Source organism: Daphnia pulicaria, chromosome 2, assembly GCF_021234035.1.
Source record: "Daphnia pulicaria isolate SC F1-1A chromosome 2, SC_F0-13Bv2, whole genome shotgun sequence".
In the NCBI taxonomy this organism is placed as follows: domain Eukaryota; kingdom Metazoa; phylum Arthropoda; class Branchiopoda; order Diplostraca; family Daphniidae; genus Daphnia; species Daphnia pulicaria.
This window is the reverse complement of record NC_060914.1, coordinates 10,353,622-10,375,844: the sequence shown is the minus strand read 5'-3', so window position 1 is coordinate 10,375,844 and position 22,223 is coordinate 10,353,622. Positions and strand designations below refer to the sequence as shown.

The following is a 22,223-nucleotide window of genomic DNA, read 5'->3' as shown; positions in this document are numbered from 1 at the left end:
ATTTATTAATTATAGCTTACACGGTTACACCCGAGCGCGATAGATTGATAACGCCACTCGACAGAGAATAGCAGAGTTTTGACTATAGTGACTACAACTTATGCTTAGTAATCTGTAAATAACATGTTGAAAATGGAATTATTTTTTTCGGAATTTTGAGGAATACAGAGTAGACTTTTATAAATATTAATTATGCACTCTGTAAAGTGGATCATCCTCTCATATTGTTACATATCAAATTGAGGTTGAATTTAGTTCGTAAAAACTAAAAACCGGCAAAAACAACGAAACTAGAAACACAGAGGGAAATATAACTCGACATATAACAAAGCAAGTTTATAGCAAAGACAACTATTTGAGCCAAGCAAAATATTTTAAAAATTCGTTTGAAACTTGTAAAGTTGTAAGACTGAAGTCCTTCCCTTCGTGTACAAGGATGCACTTTTAGATGTTTTTCGACCCCTAAAATATTCAACAATGGCATAGAAAATAAAAATATCATTTTTATAACAAAGCAAAAATTTTGTTGCTGAATCAATAAGAATCTACACAGTTATTAATTATTAACGCTGTCGAGCTTGATAAATTGGCAGCAACGCTTCCTGTGGTTATGACGATAGTTCGTCTGCTCGTTCTGTCTCGTAGTCGTCGGCCGTGACGTCGGCGTGTCACTGTCACGTAACTGTCGTTATTAGTTATTAGTCATTAGGCCAACGACGGCGAGGCTGCTATCTGCTGCTATCTTATCAAAGTGTTAAATAAAAATTGTAGCCAACTAGCCACTGAACTGGTTGATTGTGGTGAGTAATTACTAATGAGGAATTGGAAAATAAATCCATTAACGAAATAGTTACATCGTAATATCTGTGACTTGCCTGTGTTATCTACATGCCCCGCCCCCTCACACGTGGTTGAATCAAAGCAGTCAAGTCAGGAAGTGCTAAAAAAAAGTCCATAGGATTCCCAGATCTCATTGGTGCACAAAACAAGGCAGTGATTGTTGCACCTACATTGAATATTCACCCTCTCTGTGCTGAAAAAATAGTGCCACGAGAAGATTTTGATCTATGTGTATTGTTATCAGGCCAAAACATTACCATATCACACCGTTTATCTCAAATATAACAGCAACAAATATTAACTTTCATGTACATTTCACTACAGAAAGTCATCTCTGCTTGTGAAAAATCCAGTGCTGGTGAAGATCAAATACCTTAAAAAGTGAACTTCAGCTATACCTACCTATGTGAATACCAGCCATACCAGATGCTATATTTTCCCTGAAGGCCTGAAATAACAAGAACACAAAAACAAATCTCTTCTATATAAAAATTTTTGCTAGTGAGAGAAGGAGGCTGACAGGTAGCCCAGTTTTTGCCTGCCGGTTTAACGGGTTGTCCATCAGGTTAACCTCCAGTTAAACGTTACTGTAATATTTATCAATCAATCTGCTAATACTGATTTTCAAAATTACAGTGTGATTCTTCCACCGGTCAGTGCCAATTGAAACAAAATGTCGTCAATCATAAATACGATCGCTGTGGGTTCCAGATGTAATGTATGAGCCCCTTTTCTAATAATCGTCTTAAACTAATCTTTCATCATTTCACCATATTATAGCTAGGCTTTCCCTTTTACTACAGCCAATTATATTACTGTGACATTTAACATTTGGCATTAGGGTGAAGAATTCGGTAACTAAGAAACAGCTAGCTGTTTTCACCTGTACACGCGTGTTAAGTTTATTTATTTGGCCATTGAGATCTGACAAATGAATCCCATTTTGCATAGTACCAGCCAATAATCCTGGCTAAATATTTTCTATTCAATTTAAATCTCCCTTCAGGACTGCCTCTCTCTCGGTCAAAATGTCAAATCCTTTTGATCACCCTGTTCTCCTTGTAGGAAAGACGAGAGCGAGCCTACATAGATCTCTTGACATAACGTGAAAAGAATGTTGACCCTGACCCCTTCTTTTTTTTCCTACCTAGATCTGATGTGATTTGTTAGCTATCCGCATTCTGATCCCGGTATCCTCTTCTATTTAATCAGTTCTGACGCCGTTGTTTACAATCGACTCCCAGATGATAAAGATGCTTACTTTGACTCGCTGACTGAACTTACTTTACCACTTATATCGGTATGTATATTGTAAGTAGACACATACGTACCCTCTATCAAATAGTGTTACCACAGAAAAAAAAAATTAACGACGACAGAAGGCAGCATTACCGGAGAGATTGTGTATTCTTGCGTCCCTCCCTTAAATCCCGTTTATTACTTACTCTGTTTTATTGGACCTGGAACATTTGACGTATACAAATGACAATCACACATCTGTCGGTGCATTTGGTTCTTTCGGTTTTCTTCCACTTTTCGTGTAGGAGTAAGGGAGAATCTAAATCCTACGACGGTATTGGAGATAGTCGTTACTTAGTTCATGTGCTAGCCTATGGCTATTCAAATCCAGTAATTTGTTTGGTTAGTTGTTTGTTCGTCAAACATGTTCAGCCGGTGACTAGAAACGACTTTATTCTCAACAGCAGTCTGACTGGTTTCCTTCTTTTGTCGATTTCTTTTGAAGTCAAGTTGATTTTAATAATTTGTGACAAGCAGTTTATTACATGGAAACCTTAAATTCTCCTGTTGATTAACAATTATGACTTGTCTCTTATTCAACTTTTCCTTGGTTGTTGTTTCTGTCAATATTTCTTGTAGGCCTAATCCATTTTTCGTTTTTCATTTAGATAAACAGCATCCCGTTTGGATTGGAGAAACTTTGGATGTCGGTCGACTTACGGATTTCTTTTCTCCCATTCTTTTCAAAATGTCCTCGTGTACGCCCATGTGAATGTGGGTGTATTCACGAGGACACCCTTTATACCCTATCCTGTCTGGTGTAATTCAATTCTTCAGCGGATGGATGGATCAACTGTAGATGCCTGGCTGCATTTCCCAGGCGCCAAGGTAGGACAAAATAATCTCTATTTTCTTCCTTTTTTTGACTGTTTGGTGGCGTCGATTGTCAATCGTGACAAAGTACGTAGATTCCTGCACGATGATTTCCGTATGCAGTTGACTTGCGTTCTCTTGCCGATTTTGTTTACTCAGCTAACAGCTAGGGTTCGTTGCATAACTCAGAGTTGTTCGTTTCTCTATCTGATTTCTTCGTTTTCACTGTGGCTGTTATGGCAATTGTTTTCTTTTTTTCATTTCGATTGCACTTGGTTGTTTTCAAGACACTTTAGCTGATTAAGGATGTGAGTGGGCACAATTTAACGTGTTGCATTTCCGGGAAAAGTTGGCTGACTGCACTCCAGCCGTGGCCTTTTGGTTTCTGACTCTGTTGACGACTCTATTCGATGGAACGTATTTTATCTGGGGAAAGTGATGCCGTTTTATGTCTATTATTACTAAAGGTCAGGTCTGTTTCCCCCCTTGTCAAAATTAACAGCTCTTGCTCCCCTTTTACATTTTATCTGATAATGTGACATGATACTACGACAACTAGCGGCCACCATATTGACCCCACGGGGGAAAAAGATTTTATCAATGAATTTAATTTTCAACGGAGTTAGGAACATAGGAAAGTATATAATCGAGATTTCTGGAGCTTAACGATGTTTGTAGCAAAAGGACACGAAAAGGTTCCATGTATATTCACATCGACGTCAATGTATTTGTCCGTATTTGTCTACAGCTTAAATTCCGTGTTAGATTTTCTTTGGCCCGCGTGTTGCAATAAGGTGACACCATCCAGGCGATTGTTTTCGTCTTGTTGTTAAGTCGTCTAAATTTTATTACTACGAGCTTTTTTCTTAATTAAATACCACGACGATTGCGTCGTAATGTTCGAGGGGACGCTCTATTGGATTATCGACCATTTCGCATCGAGTGTAAATGCAATTTTGATTGGCAAAAACGTCTAATTGCCTTAACCAAAGATTCGCACTTCCGCTCCGATCCGCAGCATTCCACACTGAAATCGTTTTCGTATCTGTTATCTGGTCAATTTTTCTTTTCTGCTGTTTCTGTCGGTGTAGGGTTGAAATGACGATAACTAAACACGAAATACTAAATACCCTTAAACAAACGAGAGAAAGTTGGAATTTAGCCGATTGAAAAATTGCCGTTCCATATAACGACATCATCTTCTAAGAGACTGAAGTAGACAAATCGGCGTGTAATATTCTTTTTGTCCTTTTCCTTTTCTTTAAGTTTTAGCTACTGCCGACTAGTGAAAACCACATCTTATTTTTACTTTACCTTGTTCAAAGAAAAGCGAGAGGCGTCCTCTCTCTCTCAAATGGGGGGTGTGCCAGTAAGTCTTACCTTTTAGTAGCGAGTCGTGGAAATAACTCTCAAACAATTGATGGTGCTCGTTGATGACGTTGCTGGCCGATTTCGGTGTTGTTTGATCCACACCCGCAATTTGCTTTGGGCCGTCCAAGTAAAACCGCAGTCCCATTTCCAACAGGGAAACCCTTCACCATTAAACAAGCAACTTTCTGACCTGGCCTATCTGGAACATTTTCGCTGTTCACGATTCTTTCGCTAATGCCACTATACCTAACTAAATTAAAGAATAGCTTCTTATAGGCTTCTAAATTAATAGCTTCTCCCCGAACACCCCGATCCCTTTTTTGCCTGGAAAATTGTGTTGGCCATTTCATTATTTTGAGTTTTGACCCTCTTATTATTTATGTAGTGCGTCGTAAAATTAGAAGGTGGCTGTCTGTTTTTTCTCTCACACAATCTCTCGACTTTTTTACGACTTTTTCGCCCGTCCTTCTGCTGGGCGCCTCCTATTTGAATTCTATTCAACGAGAATAGATCTATTCAGCCTTTACTAAATTAAAGAAAAGCCTCAAGAAAAGCCTATTTTGTGGTGTTGAATATGACATTAAAGTCTCAAGTTAAACTCAAATACAATGAGTGAATGATGAAAACCAGCAGCAGGTCTGCTCTTGCCTACTAACGAACAAGATCTTGTTCGTTAGTCGTTGCCGTTGTTTAGTAGGCAACTAGGTGTCTCTCTATCAAGACACACCTTATTCTGTTAACAACAGGAGTGTTTTTCGTTTCTTTCTTTTTTCCGGAGAACCACTTTTACGAGACTCATCAGCAATGTATTTTTGTTGCAAACGCAATTAGTTCCATTAAGTGAACCAAGACCGGGAACATAGGGAACACAATTACTTTCTATTGGTGTAGAAAAAACTTGATAATGACTAAGTATCATAATTGTTGACTGAAACGGAAGCAGCATTCACTTCTTAATCTCTGGTTGTCTAAATATTTCGCTCCCTAATTGAACCATCCCCCGTTTTGTTGCCGTCCGTTAAATCGCTTTATTGTCCGCAGTATGAAAGTATCTGTAACTCTTGATAACTTGCTTTTGACTTTGAGCGTACGAGAAACCCAACATTTTCCTATGTTAAGCATAGACGTTTTCTTTTTCAGAGTTCTACCTCGTAAAGAACCAAACAAGTTATAGCGGTACGCGCGTATTTGAAATTTGAATGACACAAGTAAAAAAAATAGTAATAATATGTAATTTTAAATGAAATTTTATTTCGATTGAAAACGAGAAAAATCAAAGCTGGAATATAAGACATTGAACCAGCCTTACGATCGGTAATGACCAACTTGCTCGGCCACTACCTCCAGCGCAACGCACGTCAAGAACAGATGGACTCATTTGAGGGTAATGAAACCCCCCCTCAAGGTAGTCAACTGCTGGACACTGATATGGAGTGAAGACGACCTAGTCCTTTTACTGTAGAGGTTTTGTGATGGGTCGACACTTTCGTGTTTTCCCATATACAATTCATCTCGTACAGTGCCAAGGATTTCGGTAGTCCACACTCGCAAACACCAGTGCACCGCAGCAACTCCGTTGATGGGTTCATCCACCGATTCTTTCGGATTGTCGCGAGGAAGAGCGACAACGCAAGCCAACAACTACCAATGGCAAGACTGACTGTTCAGCATTAGTCAACATTAAACTTTAATTTTAAAAAAAAATAATCTATCGAGATCCGGCTTGAAGGATTTCGTAGACTTTTCTGCATCTGTCCAAAGTCCCCCAAATGGTAACGAATTTTTTTTCGGCTGATCGATGATGGATTCGAACATTGTGTTCAAAGTTGAGCTGTCTCAGCAAATAACAGCTGGAATAACGATTCTTAGTTAGATCAAGATTCCTGCATTCTATCGTCACAGGTAGATTCTCAATCACGTCGCTACAGGCGGCCCTGCGTCCCTCGGCATCTCCTTCGGTAATATACAGATTATCTTCGAAGAAACTTAACTGGACCCCATACTGCTCTTGCAATCTCTTAATGTTGGATCCATCTCGTCCGATGACTCGTCCGCAGTCTGAATTCTGAATTCCAGTCACGACAATCTCGTCATAGTTAACTTTTTCTCTCACGGATGACAAAATCACAAAATCGGGTGACGCAGTTGTTGAAGACTTTTCCGTTGGCCGTTTAACTTCTTTTTCAGCTATTACGAGGCCTGTTGGAGAATTTTTTGTCGAGTCTGTTTGACCTGTTTTAGTAATTTTAGTGACTTTGATTGGGGGTGAAATCGTCTTGGTGGTTTCTTTATTCTTTATTTCGCTTGATGCAGCCGACGGCCCGAGTTTTTTGTTTTTCTCTTCTGCAATCAGTTGCTGAGTTCTTGGCGCAAGAGTCTCGGACTTGACAATTGTTTCTATACCGTCGACACTCGTCACCGTGTACCCATTCATGGGTTTATTCTTATAGCGAATGTCGCTAGATGCGAATTGAATTTTTGATTCGGCAGGGGCGGCTGAAACGGGGCGTTTGGTTCGGTCACGTTCCGGGATGAAAAATGGCCTGAAGGGCAGTTGCTTTGAAACGCCGTTCATAAATTCCAGATCCAGTTCGAAGCCGCATGTTTCGTCACTAGTGATTACTTTTTGTTCCTTAGAAATGTACAGAGGTCCGAGTTGCTTTGAAAACGTTTGAATCATTTGCATGTCTAGCTCAAAACCACATGTATCGTCACAGGTCACTTCGGCAGTCAGCAGAGTTTTGCCCTGGAGTTGCTGAGACTGTGATTCACAGTCAAAGTCTTTTGTCGGCGATTTGGTGATTTGGGTGGACGGAACTGGCTTGTTGTTACGAGTTGATTCCTGGGTTTCGATTTTGGGGGTATTACTACTACAGGGCTCATTTCGAGGAGTCCATTTGCGTTTTCGTAAGTCGCAAAGGTCTTGGACCATAAAACGGATGCGGTTTGAGATTTTGTTTTGTTTAATGATGGTTTCCAGTGCCTGGAAGTAAGAATTCATAATTCCGCTATTTTTATGGTTCTCTAAGCCTTTCCCAATTGTTGTTAATAAGCGACACAGGGACTCTATCGCTTCCTCATCTGACGGTGTTTGAATAAGACGTTGAATGCAACTGTGCATAACCTTTTCAGTTATATTTCCGACTTTGTAGAGTTCTCCAATGAACTTGATGTTGCCTAGCGTAGTTCTTCGGTTCCGGTCTATGAGAGAAATGAGTTCCGTCTCAAGTAGTTTCTTCTTTTCTTTCGTTTCAGCCTTTTGTACTTCTTTCCTCTTGTTGTCAACATCAATCAGGATATCGCTATCTTTCTGGAACACTTTTTGGCAGCGTGAGAGCAATAACTTTCGGAATGTTACACTTTGCGTTGGGTCGGTTGATGAGACGACTTGTTTGGTGGCCAATGCCTGGCACATCTGAGCGTACGTGGCGGCATACATGGGCTCATCCAGAGCTTTTTCGAAAAAAAGTTTAATAACTCCAGATAACCTCTCTTCGTTATTAATCTCCAGAGCTAGAATCTTTGCCAAGAATCGCTCGTGGCTGGCCGGCGTCATCTTGTTCAATATACCACGTACCGTGTTGAGAAGCACGTCTGTTGCTGATGTGACAGTGGCTGCAGCGGGCGTCGCTCTTCTTGGCTGCCACACTTTTGATGTATCAACGACACGCTCTGATGGTTTCATATCGATCAGCTTTATCTGTCTTCTTGGTGGTAGCGGTTCAGTTATTTCGGATAAGGTCATGCCCATTGTGACTTTACGGACAATCTCAGAAGGAAGACATCCGGGTTTCTTGATGCCAAAAGATTTTCTCTGCATGAGAAATGCACGATCATAAGTTCTCGGTAGGGAATAAGGCAAAACTGTTGTTACGTGACTTGTATCTGTTTGAGTTCCCTGAGAGGTTGCGTTCGGCTCAGTTGGTTTCACCGATTGTAAATCCAAAATCACGTTTTCCAAGTTGGAAACTGTTTCCTTCTGATTTCCAAATGACGAAGAAAGTGATTTGACATCGGACTCGGCTTGTATCAACTTCACAGCGAGATCTTCTCTCTCCTTATTCAATAGTAAACAGTATTCCTCCAGTTCAGAAATCTTGACGTGACTGTCACGTTCCATTTGGGCTTGTTGGTGACACAGAAGTTCGTTTTCAAGTTTCGATTGATTCAACTCAGCAACTAATTCTTGGTGAGAACGGTTCAAATCATCCATTTCTTTCTGGTTTTTCTTTTGCATGTGGATTGAAGACTTCTTCAATAGGTTGTTCTTTACACGCAAGCTGTCGCGAGCCAATGACGCTGATACACATTTTTGTCCGAGTATTTTTATTCGTAAACAACTGTCCTCCAGTTCGGAAATGTTCAAGTGAAGTGTTTGTTCCATTTGGGCGTGTTGGTGCCCTAAAATCTCGTTTTGCTTTTGAGATTCATTCAACTTTGAAACTAATTCATTGTGGGAAAGTTTCAAGTCTTTTACTTCTTTATCAAGTTTTAGTTGTTTCGAGACAGAAGATTTTCTCAATTGAGTTTTCTTGATTCGCAAACCGTCGCGAGCCAATGACGTAACTACGAGTCGTTGTTTGAGACTGTTAACTTCAACATCAGGTTCATTCGACTGTTGTCTGTCGACTTGCACTTTAAGATGGTCATTCCCTAGTAGAACACGATAGCTTTAAGATATCTTTCAGACAGGAAAACATCTATTATACAACTATCTTATAGATGACTTTCCAGTAGTTAAATGTCATGTATGGTAGATATCTTTAAGGCTATCATAAAGATATCTTTTAAAACATGTATGAGACAATTCATCAAAGTAATTTTCTTTTAATATACAACCCGCTAACCGTAATATTCGCAAAAATAATAAGTAAAATTTCATTGAAAAACAAATCTGTATTAAATACTCGCACTCGCACATGAATGTTGACGTATTCTCAAAAGACCACAGTACATATTGTTAAAAAAACGTAAAACTCAAATTAACATTTTCTTGATTGAATCCAGGTTGGCAGGTTCTTTGCTTGCTGACTTTTTCTTCTTCATTTCTGGATGGAAATAATTGTAAATCCTTCTGGCCCACGCCCTTCTTACATAATCGCCTTGTGAGTGTTTAATGTTTCTTCTTCCTAGTCGGGTAATCATGGATACCTGTTTGAAACAAGATGTAAATGATGGCATTGGTTCATGATATAGATAAAATAAAACAGACCAATTTAAGTAAAACGTCCTTGTTTTGTTTCAGATGTTTCTCGAATTTCTCGAAATCAGCAAGGCTTTTAACGGGAAGAAAGGACAGATCGTCGCCTTCGTCTTCTGAAACTTCAGCTACAGGTTTCGCGTTTCGCCAGCATGGACTTTTCGAGAACAGATAGCTTTTCATTCATTTGGGCTAAAGTCATCAGGACGACCTTAGCAACTGCACCACCCTTTTCCACTGAAAGAACATCAATAGTATGAGTTAATTACAAAGGATTTTAAAGTATAAACGTAAAAAAACAACATTTTTACCATTCTTCATTGAAGTTCCCGAATGTCGACTGATACACAACGGACCATCATGTGGACTTGGTGATGGCGTCGGCCGGGGAGTGTAAGGAGTGGACATGAACTGCGGATCATTCAAGTTAGGTGAATCATCATTCAGCTTTTCTTGACTTGAATTACTTGTCGGGAACAGCTGAATAGTTGAACAGCTCTTCACATTGTTGACTGCATCACATTGCTTTCTTTTGCTTCCTAATGAAAATAAAAATGGGGGACTTATGTTAATGGACAGTGGACACCAATTATAAACAGAGTGTGGATACAACAAGCAGTATTTGTTAAAGCATTCTTTTTACCTGATAGTCCGGATGGCCCAGCAATGGCATTTGTAACTGATGGTTTCTTCGTAGTGGATTAAGAAATTTGTTGACTGCTGTTTGACGTCACTATATGGTTGACCAAATACATAATTACTTGATAAATACATTGACATCCATGCACACTACATCAGCAGTCTTACCATTTTTACTTTTGCTTCTTAGCGTAGGAGGTGGGAGAGGAAGCTTAGTAGTTTCAGATGAAGATTTTCTTGTCACAGCAGGTGTACTTTTCTTCTTCAGCGTTAACTTTTTTGTTGGAGGTAGACTGGCCTCTTCTTTTTCACTTTCATCCTGCTCAGTCGTAGAAAGTTCCCCAGGCAGCTTCCTACTTTTTACAATCCTTTGTCGATAACCTCTTCCAACTTCAGTTTCACTGGTAAAAATTGGTAAGCCTTTCTCAGCTCGTGGCAAATTCACTCTGGCTTGTTCATATGAGTCTAATAAAAACAAATTTGATCAATAAACAAAACAAAAAAACAATAACTGAAAGAATGATTACCAAATTCGTGGATCACTTTGAAAGAATGAAAGCGTTCACAAGCAATAATGTCTGGGTACTTTCCATCTACGAGCAAGCTAAGTTTATTGCGAGCCCGAAGGGCGAAGCTAATAATCGCATACGCAGAAAAAAAAAAGCCATGTCACTTTGTCTGTATGTATGTATGTATGTATGTATGTATGTAACGCTCCATAGCTCGGGCTTTTTACGACACATTTCAGACTTTTTGGTCTTAAAAATTAGACAAAAAATATGCGGTGCGACCAGAACAAAAATAATTTCATTTACTTAATTAGTTCTTCTGTAATTAATGAAAAACTGTTAAAATAATTGCTTAACGACTAGTGACATCTGGCGGTGGCGACTACAACTTTTCACCTTAGGTTTAAATTTCACTTTCCACTACATATGTAAGTGTCATTTATTTAAAGTGTTAAGTTAAAAATTCATCCTTCTCGTCGAATAATTTTTATTGAAATATATTCGTAATGGATGGTTAAACATGAGTAAAATAATTTTACGAATATATTCCGCCCAAACAAATCACCACCAGATGTCCGTAGTATCGCCGTGATGACGCAATCTTTGATGTCCCATCCATGACGCAACAACCAGATTTGCATTTATGTTTTGCAGTTATTTGACTAAAAAATGGTTATTTTTAAATTCAATTATTGAACTTTATTTGTAAAAATAGGAACATTTGAGTTGAGCAAACTAAACGAAAATAACTTGCAAGGATATTGAACTGTGACAGAAAAATCCCACAGGATTGCAATTGCGAAAGAAAGTGTTGATACGAGGTTATATAAGGGTGATTCGACTCGAGTTGATTTTAAAAGGGTGCCAAACACACACCGTTTCTGTCAGACTGTTTTTACCACACAAAAACACCGTTTCTGCCTGATTGTTTTTTTTACCATACAAAGAAAACAAGAAATCACATTGCTCCATCACTTTGATGATTTCTATTCCCAGAATATCGATTGTTTTTACCATAAAAAAAACAAATTGATTTTAAAGGGTGCCAAACACACACCATTTCTGTCAGACTGTTTTTACCACACAAAAACACCGTTTCTGCCTGATTGTTTTTTTTACCACACCAAAAGCAATAGTCAAATCTATTCCCGGATTATCGAACGTCAAAATGTCTTCTAAGAGAAAACGAAAGGATGAACTTGCAGCTAGGCAAGCCAAACGTAGAGCAACGGAATCTGAAGAACAGCGGTTTGCTCGACTTGAAGCAAATGCTGTCAGGAATGCTGCAGCGAGATCAGCCGAGTCTGAAGTTCAGCGGTGTGCTCGACTTGAATTAAATGCTGTTAGGAATGCTGCAGCACGATCAGCAGAGTCTGAAGTACAGCTTTGTGCTCGACTTGAAGCAAATGCTGCTAGAAATGTTGCAGCACGATTAGCCGAGTCTGAAGTTCAGCGGTGTGCTCGACTTGAAGCAAATGCTCTCAGGAATTCTGCAGTACGATCAGCCGAGTCTGAACAACAGACTGTTAATCGCCGTGCTGAAGATGCTCTGAGGCATACATTCGACAGAGAAGCCGAGTGTCCTCAACAAACTGCTGCTAGACTTGCTGCTTCCGCTGCTCGATTTGCCGCCAGAATATCCAATGAAACCCAAGATGAAGCTAACGATAGGCGACAAAGTAATGCAAGTATTCAACGACGATCTAGGGAAACCCGTCAAATCTCCAAAGAAGAATATCTAGATGTTTTTGATGCTTCCGTCAATGGACCGCTTCATAAGCAACCTTTCGTCGACAAGCATATGAAAAAATTCCATTCTGAATTGCATCAATTAAATCAGCAGCATTGCCTCCACTGTCGAGAATTGTGGCCTACAACAGATGCAATTGTCGATCCCTACATTTGCTGCCGTTGCAAGAAACTTACGGAATTCAACCCTTTTGGCATTCAAAATGATATGGTGCGTGATTTTTCATCTATTCCACTAGCAATTCAGAAGCACTTTCGGGAACTTACTCCTCTTGAAGAAATGCTTCTCTCGCCAGTAATTTCCATCATGTCTGTCTTCCGGCTACCTTCTGGTGGACATGTTTCTCGTGGCTACGTGGCAAATTTCAAACAAGACGTAGCCGGATTCATCAGAGAGATTCCTCTCACAGCAGAGCAACTTCCGTGCCTCGTCATAAGAAGGAGAGGTGTGGACAACACCTGTGCCGAATTCAAAGTTTGCCGAAAACGAGTTGAAGCAGTTGGCCGATTTCTCATTCAGAACCATCCAGGCTTTGCTTCACATCGTATCACTTTTAGCCAGACCAACTGTGATTTGCTGCCCGAAGATGGACCTTTGTTAAATATTCCGACGATGGACAGCGACAACGATGAATTGAATGTCACTGACGAAGGAGCCATGACAAGGGATGTTCCATCAGAAGACATTCTTGATCAGCCACAACCTCCTGATGTCGCTTTCGTCATTTCAAACAACATCAGGCCTCCTCAACAAAATGAAATATTAAATGCGCTCGATCCGGTTAATTGGCCAACAATTTCAACTGAGCCTATCAACGAATTTGAGGTCATGTCTGGTCTTGCATCTCTGGCTTTCATCAAGTTGTTTCCTCTTGGGCAAGCTGACCCAACAAAGAAAGGTCGCAGACAAGACCTATCCGAACTCGTTGCTTCTAACCACTTAATGAAATATGCCGAGATTGATTGTACAAAGGAACCCGACGAATCTCATCCAAACGAGTATTTGTATTATCCGTTTGCTGAACATGAGCGCTTCTGTTTTTGGTCGGTTGATCGCATACGACGCCATCGAGCCCTTGGGCAGTGTTCCGTTTTTCTGAGACAAAATCCCGAAGAAGCTGCATTGTCTATGGAGGAACTTAAGGCTATGGCTGCCAACGGTCAACTTGACTCGGTCATCAGCAAAATGTACTCTTATACAGCCAATGTCACTGGCAGTGACGCCTACTGGAGCAAGCGTCGGAGAGAATTAGAGGCTATAATGCAACAGAAAGGTCTTGGCACGGCTTTTTTTACTGTTAGCTTTGCTGACAATCACTGGGACGACCTCCATCGTCTCATGCCCAACGGTTCAGCTGAACCAAAACTTCGCTACCAGAGTACAAATGCAAATTTACATCTAGCAGACTGGTACTTTTCCGAAAAATTACGTCTTTTCATGAAACATTTTTTCGGTGGTGTCTTGGATCTCGAATGGTTTTGGTATCGTTTCGAGTGGCAATCAAGAACAGCCATTCATGCCCACGGTGTTGTAAAGCTCAAAAACGACCCGGGGATTGCCGACCTAATGATTAAAGTCTACGCTGGCCGACTTATGGCGCAAAAACTAGCTGATCCACAGTACACAGCAAACCTTAGCGAACAAGACGTCCAAGAAAAGCAAGATCTAGTTGAAGCCGGCATTCTTGCAGAACTCAAGGTTCTAAAGTATGCCGATACTCTGTTGTGTGCCTGTAATACTCGGTCTGATCCAGTCAACCCGTTCAATGCTGAAGTACCAGTTCCCCATCCGTGTTCAAGCAATGTCTCGTCAATTTTGAACGATGGAGCAGCCATGGACGACTTCTTCGAAAGATTGGCAAACTGTGTTCAACGTCACGTCTGTCGACCAGACGGTTACTGTAAATCGAAGGACGGCAAATGTCGTTTCCACTTTCCTTTTGATCTAGTTAGTGAATCGAGAATAGTTTTTGAAAAAATCGGAAACACAGACTCTGTTCGTGCGAAAATTGTTCTCAAAAGAAACGACAAGTACATGAATGTTCACAACAGATCAATGTTGGAACATTGGTGTGCCAATGTAGATCTTCAGCTCATTCTTGATCATCACGCTGCAATGAACTACATGGTCAAGTATGCTAGCAAACAAGAGCGGTCTGGAAACACTTTACAGCAAGTGATCAAAACGATTATCAACAAGGCTGATGTCACAGATAATGCTGGCTCCGCTTTTCGCTCCTCTATCATTCGTTCCATTGGCCATCGTGACATCGGGAAAGGTGAAGCGTCGCGCATTTTGTTTTCCGGCCACCACTGTGAATCATCCTTCAATTACGTCAACGTTTCTTTGGACCTGACTGTAAACGAAGTCTTCAGAAATCCAACGACTGGTGAGTTGGAAACTCGACCAACTCTGCTTACCTACTTTGCCAAACGTCATGTTTACATTGAACAAAACACCTACCCCAATTGGAATCTTGATCAACCCAATTTTATCGAGTTTTGTCGTCACTTCACTGTCGTCAAAGGGAATCTTAGAAATAATCCCAAGCCGGACAAGACCATTGTTTTGACATTCCCGGTGCATCGAAATTCTCCTACGTCAGCTACCTACCATCTGTTCTGCCGATATTCGCTAATCAAGTTTTTCCCATGGACGGAATCATCTATTCCAATGCTTTTGGATGACAACCTTGTCGTACGCCAATGGCAAGACTTTCGATTGACTGCAGCTCAGGAACTGCGTCAATATTTCAACTTAGACGAAGAATTACAAAGTCGATTAGATCAGGCAGCTGATGACCTCCAGGAAGAAGACAACATTGAAAACGACAACTTTAATCAACTTGAATGGCAGCAAGCGGTCGGTATGCGACCTGCTGGCGAACAAGAAGTTCGTTCTGATCTACCTGTGATTGACCGTTCTTTCCCTTGGCTGACTAGTCTTCAGCTTCATTACACTCCACATGAATTGGCCTGTGGAAGCACTTGGGTGGTTAATCATCTAACCAACGGAAGAGATCTCGGCACTGATTCTACAGATTTACCGTTTGTCAGTCCCAGTCAACTGAATCGTTCACAACGAATGTGGTTCGATATGGTTGTTGAGGCTCTGCAATCTCGGAAACAGTTGTTATTGATCGTCAATGGCACAGCTGGTACTGGCAAAACCTTCACTATTTCAGCAATTTCCAGTGCTGTCCCTAAAGAACATATCGTCCGTTCGGCCTACACCGCGAAAGCTGCCCATCTCATCCGCGGTGAAACTTTGCACAAGATATTTCAAATTCCAGTAGAAAAAGGCCAAGGCACAAAGTTTGGCCCTCTTAATGGAGCGAAACTGGCAGCTCTTCAAGAGAAATTTCGTCATGTTAAAATTATCATAATTGACGAATATTCAATGTTGAGCTTGACCATGCTTGGAAAAATTGACGCTCGTCTTCGTGAAGCTAAAGGCAACAACCTTTTTTGTGGTGGGCTGACTGTTATTTTGGTTGGAGATCCAGCTCAGCTTCCTCCTGTGGCTGCTCCTTCCCTCTATTCCCAATCAACAGCACCGTTTGCCAACGAGGGTCGGGCCGCTTACTTGGCTTTCCAATCCGTCATCAAGTTGACAGAAGTTCGACGACAACAAGTAGAAGATGGCGACATTGACCAGCAAACATTCCTGGACACACTCAACTCTTTGAGAGAGGGAAACTGTTCCATAGACCAGTGGAAATTCCTTCAAGCAAGGAATCCGGAAGCCATTGCCAACTTTGGCACTGATTTTGAAGATGCGACCTACTTGTTTGCCACCAACGAAGCTGTTAATCGCAGGAATTACTTTAAATTACCACAACTTCAAATGCCAATCACCCTACTACGGTCGGTAAATGTGCCTTCAAGTGGCAAGTCAAAGCCATCTGATCAGTTTCGAGGGCTTGAAGTTGAACTGTACCTTGCGATTGGAGCCCAAGTAACGTTAACATCCAACATCAACACGGATGTGGGTCTCACTAATGGTGCCAGAGGTACCGTGGTTGACATCGTCTATTCCAAACAGCCCAATGTTGATCTGCCTGATTTCATCGTTGTTAGATGGCCTGATTATACCGGTCCTCAATTCTTCTCTACAACCATGAATAACGGCATTTCAACTCACAACTGTATACCAATCCCGGCAATATCCATACGGTCTGATGACACGAGAGCCGTCCGGATTCAGTTTCCCCTTCGCCTGGCTTATGCGATGACCGTATGGAAATCTCAAGGAGAAACTCTAGGCAAAACTGTTGTAGACATCGGTCCCAAAGAAACCGCCGGCCTGACTTTCGTCGCTCTTTCAAGGGGAAGACACATTAGTGATTTGGCCGTCTTGCCATTTGACTATCAAAGAGCATTGAAAATATCGACTGGCGATGGGTTATTTGCTAGAAAGATGGAAGAAAGACGGCTAAATATGTTGTGTCAGGTTACACAAGATCAATGGTTTGAAAATAACCCAGAATAAATTTGTTTTATTTTCTTACTGTTTTGCTGTCTCACAAATTCGCTTTTCGTGTGCCTTTGTCACTCAACAACGTAACGTCACTTTTGAATACAAAATAGGTCCTGAATTTGTCATTTAAGACAGTTTTTAACTGGCTTACGACTATTCATTCGGCGAGCTGATAAGCTTGCTTTTCTATCTTATGCATGAGAATAAGAATTGTCTGGTGTATACAAGACATCTTCGTAAATCCAATTCTTGGCAACAACAAAAACCCAGCATCCTTTTAACGGAGGTTCTTACGGTACTTCTATTATACAATGTGACATTTCTATGTTACCAAAATCTGAAAATGCTCACAGCTAACGACTAACGAGCAGCCAAATCCACCATGACGCTTCCAAAATGGTGGCAGTTTCAAAATTCATGCTTTGAGTTGCCGTTGTTTCAAAATGGTAAATTAATTAATTTTTAAACTGTAATTTCGTTATTGTATAAAAATCTTTAAAAATAAACATGGTATACAGTAATATTTTTAAAGCAAAATTTAAAGAAACGTACGAGTTATACACATAAACGCATAAAGAATAAATAATGCAACACTGGATAAATATCGATTAGTTATCCACACTCTGTCATCAACGAAGATACAGACGCCATTTAACTGTTACTGATTATTTCGAAAATTATCGCCTTTGTTTTACTTTGTCAACGGAAAACGATCGAAAAACGTGCTTGGAATAATTTTGGAATCAATTAGTAAGTTTGTTTTTTACCGGTATTTCTTATTTTGTGCTTCTTCAAAGAGTAGTTTTAGTTTTCTTTGTCCACCAATGCCAAAGCGAAAGTTTTATTTTACGAGTGACTCCATCCAAGTCATCGTTTTAATTCATTAGGTGGATCATCGGTTGAGACTTTACTGCGAAATGTTCTTGTTGGGCCACCAAACGGAAGAATTTCATGGCCTCATCAAGGTGAAGAAGAGAATACAAATTGTTCGTTCAAGGTCCTTTAAACTAATAACATTTTGAATTCAAGGTTGAGTTGGTCACGATGAATGCAATCCCAGCGGATGAGGAACTCACTCCATTTCCTGCCCTTTTGGTTGTAACCAGTCATAAAGTTTACTTTCTTCGGATTACAGGATCACCCAGCAGGTAAGAAATTTTTCCTGTTGGGTTTGTCACTTTCTTTTATTAACATTTTGTGTTCACAGTGAGCAGCCAGAAAAGTGGCTCAATTTGGAAACAAGTTACCCGCTTAATCAACTAGTTAACATGTTGATCGTCATCGGTAACCAAGGTGTAGTTCGCTCAAGTTCGGAACGAGTTGGTCTCACCTCATTTTGCTTCGTGATCAAAGACGAACCAAGAATGTGACTCACTTTCTCACTGGTAAATCGTTTTTATTGTCTTTTTTTTTATTTGGCCAATATTCTTTGGTTTTATTAGATATTATTGAGAAATCCGGATTGACTGTTCCACCCTTACGGACGGATCTCATGGCGGATCAATGACTGGCATTGGATGGACTCGTCAGAGGAGATCAGTCTGACAGTGTTTCGACGGGATCTGCGGATGATGGTGAAACGGACCGTGTTGTAGGATCTACGAGGACGAGTACCCGATTCATGCCGGATAGCAATTCTCGCGTCTTCCTCTTTTGTGTAAACTGCCGGGTCGAATGGGGCAATAGTAAGCAGCAACAAAATCACCAGCAAACGGCCAGTTATAGCAACACAGCCTTGATGGTCACAAGTGATCGTATGGCATTAGTACAGTATCCTGCATATAAATCCGAACACCTTGGTATCTTTCTTCATTTAAAAAAAATATTTCTGCATTTTTTTCTTAATTCTAATAAATGAACTTTGTAAAACAATTAATTCTACACGTAATATGAAGTCTTGAAAGTTAAAAACAAAAAATATAAATTAAACTGGGCTTTTGAAAAAGAACTGCGTTCGGATTTTATTGCAGGATACTGTACGTGGTGATCCTCGTTGGCTGATGAGCCATCAAGTTCAGTTTCGAACGTGGGGGGTATCACTTCTCAGCCTTCAGCAACTTGTTCATCTCGTCTCTTTGGTAAAATGACGGCCAATTTCTTTTCTATTTCACCTGCATTTCATTTGGTTGTTTTCATCTTTTTTTCCAGGAAAGCTTTGTGAGCAAACCGGAACAAATCCGGTGTTATTTTCTCGCTGAAGCATCGGGTATGGAAGAGAAATGGACTGTTTCTTTGGCTACCAGAGAGGCGGTTGATCAACTGGTGATATTCTCTCCTTTGTTTTGTCCCGTCTTATTATTAATCCTTTTGTTTTTCCTAATGTTTTGAACATAGATTGAAGCTGTACGATATCCTTGGGAAGCCGTCTTCTCCGTTGAGTTGGAAATCAACGAGCTCGACGAATAACATCATGTAATATCCCCCTCTCAATTAGACTTATTGTTTTTCTTTATTGTTACTTTGCTGTACACGAATTATGTGCGAAGTGCGATTATTTTGTTTCAAACGTGAGCCTTTTCAACTTCTAATTCATTACACGATGTGCATTCAGATAATAGGCAATTGATAACAAAACTATTATTCACGTATTTTTTTATTATTACTGCTTTAAAACACAAATTCACTAAGCATGTTTCCAGAAGGGTGACTTTGTATGTAGATGATCTCCAAATAATTCAGAATAATTTTCTAATACAATCGCACTGTATATTTTTCTAATATACATAAATACATGTGAAGAAATTCAATTACATTTCCTGCTCACTTGCGTTTCTTTCGCTTACACATAAAATTGGTCTTCGCCCGTTGAAGATTTAGCATAAAGAAAAATTGAAATATTTCAACCATTACAAGATATCTTTTATGAGATGTCTTATATATAGCTACACTCTTTCTCATTTTAGTTATCTTTTAACATATTTCTTTTAGATTTCTATAAGATATCTTTATTTCACGAGACAGTAATAAGACAGCAAGATATCTTAAAGATACCTAAAAGTTATCCTGTTCTACTAGGGTTGTGCAAATTTCCCGCGACAGAGGTAACAGTCGGATGGGTTTGGGATCCGGTCGGATCTCGTTCGAGAGACACACGGTTGTTGGGTGTGTCCGTCGACGATCCTGGTAGAGAGACCGGTAAAAGCAGGCGTGGATCTGCTGCGATGGTAAAATTCGGGGAAATGGGTACCATCCATTTGAAACAACGGATGGCCCAATTTGGGAAAAGCCAGTCAGGGAAATTTCTGTCGTCCGATCTGGGATGTGCCTCAAGGGACATTGGGGAACCGGGTTGTGAGTCCGGTTGCAGACGTGGAGCTGCGGGGACGACAGTATTCGGGGAAGTAATGGAATCCTCCAGGTGGAAGGAGGGAATCCATATACGCAAGAAGAAGGCAAGGAAATTCGTTGCAGGAATCATTTTGTTTTTGTGGGAACAAAATTGAAAGCTTGAATATCTTGGTCAGATTTTCGTGCCCTTATATCAACTCGGAGCACGTCAACACTATTGGCACTCGTTCATTGGACTAGTTAACTTAAGTTTAAAAATACATTTTCAAGTTAACGCGTAAGAAACTTTGATTGTTTGGTTCATTTTATTTTTCCAAACATTATACAATCAATTTTTTTATTAATTAGCGTCAAATTAATTTCAGAAATTAAGAAAACTGTTGACGGAACACCGTTTGACAACCTCGAACGACCTTGAATGTGTTGTCGGCGAATTCGATAATCTGCGATAAAGCATAGTTAACTTTGGTTTTAAAATACATTTTCTAGTTTACACGGAAGAAAATATGATTTCTACGTTTGTTTTATTTTTTCAAATATATTACTATCATCTTTTTCATTAATTACTATTTAATAAAATAAAAAAATAAAGATTACTGTTGACGGAACACCGCTTGACCATCTTGATTGTGTAATTCGTCGGCGAATTTGGTAATCTGGCCTCTGGGAGTGTAGCTCCGCCCATTTTCCAGAAAAAGGCGATCGTCCACTGTTTTCCCCTAATTTAAAATTAAATTTGTTTCAATTCAGTTAGTAATGTTTTGAAACTTTTATTTTTTCCTACCACATATTAGAGATTTATAAATAGTGCCGGGGGAGTGGAATACATTATCGCTAGATGGTGTAAAGGTTGACCCAACACAATCATTGTGTCACCAATACGAAGATACTTAATAACTAAAGAGGCGAATTTACTCACAATGTTATGGCACAAATGATGAAGACAAACATGAACGATTTTGGTTTAACCCGTGTATTTTTACTAGTAAGACAGAACAATAGGCCTAATATAAATTAGACAAGAATAAACGATAGCGACAATTTACTTGAGTACAAATGGTAAGCGGCGGTCGAGCGTCAGGCTAGGTGATGAACTAGTAAAGGGTCGATACTAGTTTAAAGAAGATTTGACAACACTTAAATGGAATTGAATTTAATACAAAACAGTACGAAAAGAGGAGCGAACGCCTCGGTAAGTTACGGGTAAAATGAGAGAGAGAAGTGCGGTGGAGAATAGCTTTTACATCGGGTTTTTATACTCATGCCGGCTGCGTTTTTTAACACGCAAGGCATAGGGAAAAACAGGTTCAGACAAGTTAAAAAGTTATATAATCCTGCCCGACCTTGTCGAAAAGAGGCAAAAACCAAGTTCAGACGAGACCGACAAAGGTTATATAACGACTATTTCTAGAGTTCCGAGAAGGGTAAAATGAGTCACAAAATATAATAAAAGGTAAGGTTAAAGGAATAAGAGAAAAACATGAAGTAAAATGTAATGGAGTAAAAGATAAAAGGTAAGGGAATAAGAGAAAAATGTAATTAAAGTTAAACGCGCTCTTGTCGCCCGGTTGAGTCTTGCTTTTGCGCTTCTTGATAAATCGCTTCTGGCGGAATAAGCGCGGCTGGCGCTGACATCTAGTAGTCAGAGTTGGCGATTGTTTTGCAGCAGAAAAAGGGAACAGATACGGGAGTGAGCCGAACGTTCTGTTACATCGCTCCCGGCCCTATGAGATTACGTCACGGAATCTAAACAGGAGCCTCGTCATATTCGGAGTGATCCAAATATATAGAACCTTCGGGTGATTTGAATTTCTTATGCAAGAATGCTAAGAAACGCGCTACCCCGAAACATTTTGTCACAAGACAGATGGCGACACCCAACGATAGAAAGAGAACGATGACACAAATGTGCATAAAGTTTCTGAATTTTTGGAATGTAGAATTGGTTTTTTCCACCGTAGCGATAATAACATTTGATGCGCCAATAGTAGTATCTTGAGTGGAACTTTTCGCCGAATGTTCTTTGATTGAGGCC

General features: G+C 40.1%; 1 protein-coding gene and 3 long non-coding RNA genes across 4 annotated transcripts; 3 read left to right on the top strand and 1 right to left on the bottom strand.

Moving 5' to 3' along the window:
* The first annotated feature begins 1,405 nt into the window (after window positions 1-1,405).
* Window positions 1,406-2,641, top strand: LOC124326865. The gene is made up of 2 exons (XR_006915913.1): window positions 1,406-1,558; window positions 1,992-2,641. It is a non-coding gene; the product is annotated as an uncharacterized LOC124326865 (long non-coding RNA).
* Window positions 2,642-9,205: 6,564 nt separating this feature from the next.
* Window positions 9,206-10,776, bottom strand: LOC124326715. Its single transcript, XR_006915723.1, has 6 exons — window positions 10,690-10,776; window positions 10,331-10,627; window positions 10,167-10,256; window positions 9,835-10,062; window positions 9,536-9,760; window positions 9,206-9,474 (listed from the first exon to the last, which is right to left on the bottom strand). It is a non-coding gene; the product is annotated as an uncharacterized LOC124326715 (long non-coding RNA).
* A 3,082-nt stretch (window positions 10,777-13,858) lies between these two features.
* Window positions 13,859-16,912, top strand: LOC124327717. The gene is made up of 2 exons (XM_046786714.1): window positions 13,859-14,321; window positions 14,505-16,912. The coding sequence occupies exons 1-2, from the start codon at window positions 13,859-13,861 to the stop codon at window positions 16,910-16,912; spliced, it is 2,871 nt and encodes a 956-aa protein (XP_046642670.1).
* Window positions 16,913-17,499: 587 nt separating this feature from the next.
* On the top strand, window positions 17,500-18,772 carry LOC124326696. The gene is made up of 5 exons (XR_006915696.1): window positions 17,500-17,650; window positions 17,788-17,865; window positions 17,930-18,048; window positions 18,108-18,285; window positions 18,343-18,772. It is a non-coding gene; the product is annotated as an uncharacterized LOC124326696 (long non-coding RNA).
* Window positions 18,773-22,223: the final 3,451 nt, after the last annotated feature.